This window comes from Octopus bimaculoides, chromosome 2 (genome assembly GCF_001194135.2).
Source record: "Octopus bimaculoides isolate UCB-OBI-ISO-001 chromosome 2, ASM119413v2, whole genome shotgun sequence".
Taxonomy (NCBI): domain Eukaryota; kingdom Metazoa; phylum Mollusca; class Cephalopoda; order Octopoda; family Octopodidae; genus Octopus; species Octopus bimaculoides.
In genome coordinates this window covers 167,619,166-167,623,917 of record NC_068982.1, presented here as the reverse complement: position 1 = coordinate 167,623,917, position 4,752 = coordinate 167,619,166, and the positions used below count along the sequence as shown (strand labels likewise).

Sequence of the window (4,752 nt, the reverse complement as noted above, 5' to 3'; positions counted from 1 at the left end):
ATATATATATATATATATACGACGGGTTTCTTACAGTTTCCTTCTACCAAACCCACTCACAAGGCTTTGGTCGGACCGAGGCTATAGTAGAAGACACTTGCTCAAGATAGCACATAGTGGGATAGAACGTGGAACCATGTGGTTGGAAAGCAAGCTTCTTACCACACAACCATGCCTGAGAAACATTTTAAATTTGATTTACGTAAATATAACTGCTGACTGAGCGATTATCTCCCTGAAACAATTCATGTACTTTCAAGATATCCGATGCCATTAATATTATTTTTGTCCTCTTGAAAAGGTTGGGAGAGCGATTGTTTAAAGTTATATTCCCGGAGGTAGAAAACTGAACCCAGTTTGGCCACCTAACAGAACAGTCATCAATTATATAGTGCTACTGCTGTTGTTGTTTACAACTCTGTGAATTGAACAGGTGAGAGCTGAGATTTGGGTACTGGGTACAATACAGATTGAGAGGATATATGTTACTGATAACAATATGTTTATTGAATCACCATACTTATTCTCTGTACAACTTTACCATCCATAGAACACACAAAGAACTTAATATAGCTAGAACTGCTATATTTAAACGCATGACCACACACATCCAACTTCACATACTTCCTCAAAATTTCCTCAAAAAGCTTTGAGCACTTTCACTAATTAATTACAAACTACCATGTGTCTTACAATAAAGATTACAAAAACCTTATAGGATATTATCATACCTTGCTTAACCAATTTTCCACAACAGCAATATTTTAATGATTAACAGAAATATTATATAGCCATATTGTACAGAAACAAACTGGGAAACTAGGGAATATCATGGACTGACTGTTCTATTGAATGCAAAACTTTATGATAGGTAAGATATGTGTTTATCTATTTACAATTGTATGTATGTATGTATGTATGTATGTGGAGGCGCAATGGCCCAGTGGTTAGGGCAGCGGACTCGCGGTCATAGGATCACGGTTTCGATTCCCAGACCAGGCGTTGTGAGTGTTTATTGAGCGAAAACACCTAAAGCTCCTCGAGGCTCCGGCAGGGGATGGTGGCGAACCCTGCTGTACTCTTTCACCACAACTTTCTCTCACTCTTACTTCCTGTTTCTTTTGTGCCTGTAATTCAAAGGGTCAGCCTTGTCACACTGTGTCACGCTGAACATCCCCGAGAACTACGTTAAGGGTACACGTGTCTGTGGAATTCTCAGCCACTTGCACGTTAATTTCATGAGCAGGCTGTTCCGTCGATCGGATCAACTGGAATCCTCGACGTCGTAAGCGACGGAGTGCCAACAACAACATGTGTGTATGTGTGTGTCAGTACATTGATCTCAGTAGTGACAGGTACTTTATTTTATCGATTCCGAAGGATGAAAGGCAAAGTTAATCTCGGGAGGTTTTGAACTCAGAACGTAAAGAACCAAAAGCATTTTGTCTGACGTTCTAACGATTCTATCAATGATACTATCGATAACTGAATATCAACTACAATCAATCTTGAAGGGGATAATTTGATTTATATTCAATTCGAAATCTTGAAAACATAGTAGTAATTACATTACAAGCAATGTTCACATTTGGACGAATTGTTTCTTCCTTCTCATACTACCGATTGTTTAGCATTTAAAATTCTTTAGTTTAGTTTAAGACTTATTTGGTTACAGCTTGAACAAGTCTCAGATGGTGTTAGAGATTTTGAGAGACACAACATTCGGATTGCGTTATCGCTTGACAAAAAAATATTTCACTGAAAGCCTGACGGTATACCTATGCGATAAGCTTTAATGACATTCACGATATAGCACCCTTTAATACGTTGTAAACAATACTGGAAACAAAACAGAAATTCGAAACTGCGATTTAGTTTCAATCCTTGTTTGAGATCATTTTATTTCACTTACACTTCTAATACCGTTAGTAAAAGTAAGGAAAAACGGAATCCATCATTCTTTTCACTCTCAAAACATTGCGTGCCAATGAAGGAATCTTTAACTGGTTATCTGAGTTGTTAGAAATAACAGCCAAATTTTCATTAAGCCATACCCTACTGTCATTAAACAGATGACATATAAGGCTGCAATGGATAATGTAGTATTAATATATTTGAAAAAAGATGGAATTGTCATGGCTGGAGCATTTTTGCTCAAAGGTCTACACATTCAGGGTTGATATGGGGCTAAACAATAATAACAACGGGGCTGTTTTGTTAAGTAGAATTACACGCACACACACGCACACACACTCACACACACGCACACACACTCACACACACGCACACATATTGATACATATACATATATATTGATCTGGATCCAATCCAATATATCTATATTAAGGTATAAACGCACGCAAACACACACACACACACACACACACACACACATATATATATATATATATATATATATATATACACACATACATATGTGTGTGTGTGTGTGTGTGTGTGTGTGTGTGTGTATAGCATGATCTTTTAATATGCTAAAGAAATATGAAATTTTACAAAATTTTACTTACAGCATTATGGTGGAGTGTCATCTTAAATTTCTCAAAGTACATATATTCTTTAGCTTCTTCGGGGTCCAGGTCGTGGTATCGATCTCTGGCTGCGTAACCAAACGAGTCAAATTCTCCATTAGGATTTATTAATATTGTCGTTGGAGCCTTTTGGTTGTTGATGCCTGGGTCACCACCTTCCCATTTGCGCATCATATGAATGCTCTCAGGATCACGTGTAAAACTGAAGGCATAACCACTAAACATGGTACCAAAATCAATAGCAACTATAACAAAATAATTTCCAGTATCTCCAAGAACCGATATGGCAGGACATTCGGAACCGACCAGGGAGAGGTTGGGATCATTGTAATCTCTGTGAATTGTCGTTGTTTTAGGAGTGACATCGGAACTTGATTGGCCATAGTAGTCGCCAAGAGGAGTTTCTCCTTGGAATTCTAAAGAGTCTGTAGAAACACCCATGATTTCGATGGAAAGATTTTTCACGTTCTTCCTAGAGAAACCGGAGTTGTCACCGTTGTTTCTTTTATCGACTTGACTTTCGTGAAGTTTTTTAGGCTTCTTGGTGTTAATCTTTGACTCTGTGTAATGAGCCTCAGAAGCTAGGTTATATTCATAAACCGGGAAATTCTCTACATTTGGTGTCAGGTCTACTTTGATATCTGGACGATGATCGTCTATGTTGTAGACGTCTTCGGACTTTTTCTTGTGTATTTCACGTGTTATTGTATCTTGCTTAACACGTAATGTATTACGAACTTCTGGGGCGAAATCTGAACGGTTTGCTTCTAAAACTACTTCTCTTCCACGGAGATCAATGCCGTATTCATGTAAGAGTCTTTGTTTCTGTTCACGATTGTTGTCGGTCGAAAGTTTGAACTGTGTATCTGAAAAAAAAAAAAATTTGGATAATTTTTTAATATTTAATTCTTGAAAAGTAATGAGGGGCAAAAGTATCAGGATACTTTAAAATGTTTAGGTCATTACTCTTGCTCTAAACCGTTTGGAACTAATTTTGTTTTTATTAATCCATTGTCGATATAATAAACTCCAACCATATACTGAGATCAATCCATCATCTAGAGCCTGCTCCATGTTTTCGTCTGCTATGAATATCAACAAAAAAGCAATATTTTATTTGCGATGTAAGTTAATGCACGTAGTAAAGCAGCGAATTGTCTACCTTACATTATGAAAATATTTACGTCTGAGTTTCCAAATTAGCTCAGTAGAAATTTAATCGATTTAATTGATTAAGATCGAATCAGTCTCTATACTTTACGTCTACAAACACAAACTTTTTTTACTTTTCAAAGCAAATCTATTACATGGAATACGTAAACACCGTATAGTAGGAAGTAAGTACATGACGAACTAAGTCCGAAAGCTGGTTGCGATATACAGTTAACGAATCATTAGCGAGACAAATGCGCTCACGGAAGGCATTTGCTTTACACATTCTAATTTCCTTTCTAATTAGCGACTCTCTGTCTCAGTAAGAAAGCAATATTTAAGCAATATTTATTGCAGCCATTTTTTATTATCTAATTCTGATTTCCTCTCGGGCTTTATAGCCAAGAAGCAATTACTACTACTACTACTACTACTACTACTACTACTACTACTACTACTACTACCGGTACTTGTACTACAAAAGATTTTCCTTTTCATTGTTTTCTTGTTTATTGGTGGTCTTAATTACCCAGTGTTACTTTTCACTGAACTGCGTTTATTACAGACATTCCTTGATAATGGTAATGCTGTAATTATAAAGGCCAGTTGATGCCATAGATTTCAGTTTCTTAGTTTATCGACCTATCGGTTTTATGTAATTAGGTAATGTTTCACTAACTCAATCAACTCATTAGATCGATGGAGAAAGAAAAGAAGATATTGTAGGAAACATTTGTCTCTATCATCTCAAAAGAGACACACTGGAGTCAACAATGATTGATCGAGAAAAAAAATGTCCTTATTATATATGTATGCGTGTGTACATGTGGGAAAGGGCAGTGTTTGTGTGTTGGTGTACATTCGTATGTGTCTCAATGTAACAATATATCGATACGATATAACTTTGTGGATAGTAATATTTTAATGACTTGTTTATGAACAATATATCTTGCTTACAACCATTTTATTTTCTATATACCTGTATGTGTGTATACATATAGTACATAGTATATATATATATATATATATATATATCTTTGAATATATATAT

General features: G+C 36.0%; 1 protein-coding gene across 2 annotated transcripts in view; it reads right to left on the bottom strand.

Annotated features, from left to right (window-relative positions):
* Window positions 1-4,752, bottom strand: part of LOC106869337 (heat shock 70 kDa protein 12A) — a 296,374-nt gene that overhangs the window by 156,701 nt on the left and 134,921 nt on the right. For both annotated transcript variants that reach the window (XM_014915050.2, XM_052965711.1), the window contains one exon: window positions 2,529-3,415. In XM_014915050.2, coding sequence (XP_014770536.1) covers window positions 2,529-3,415 — 887 coding nt within the window. The remainder of the gene's footprint in view (window positions 1-2,528; window positions 3,416-4,752) is intronic.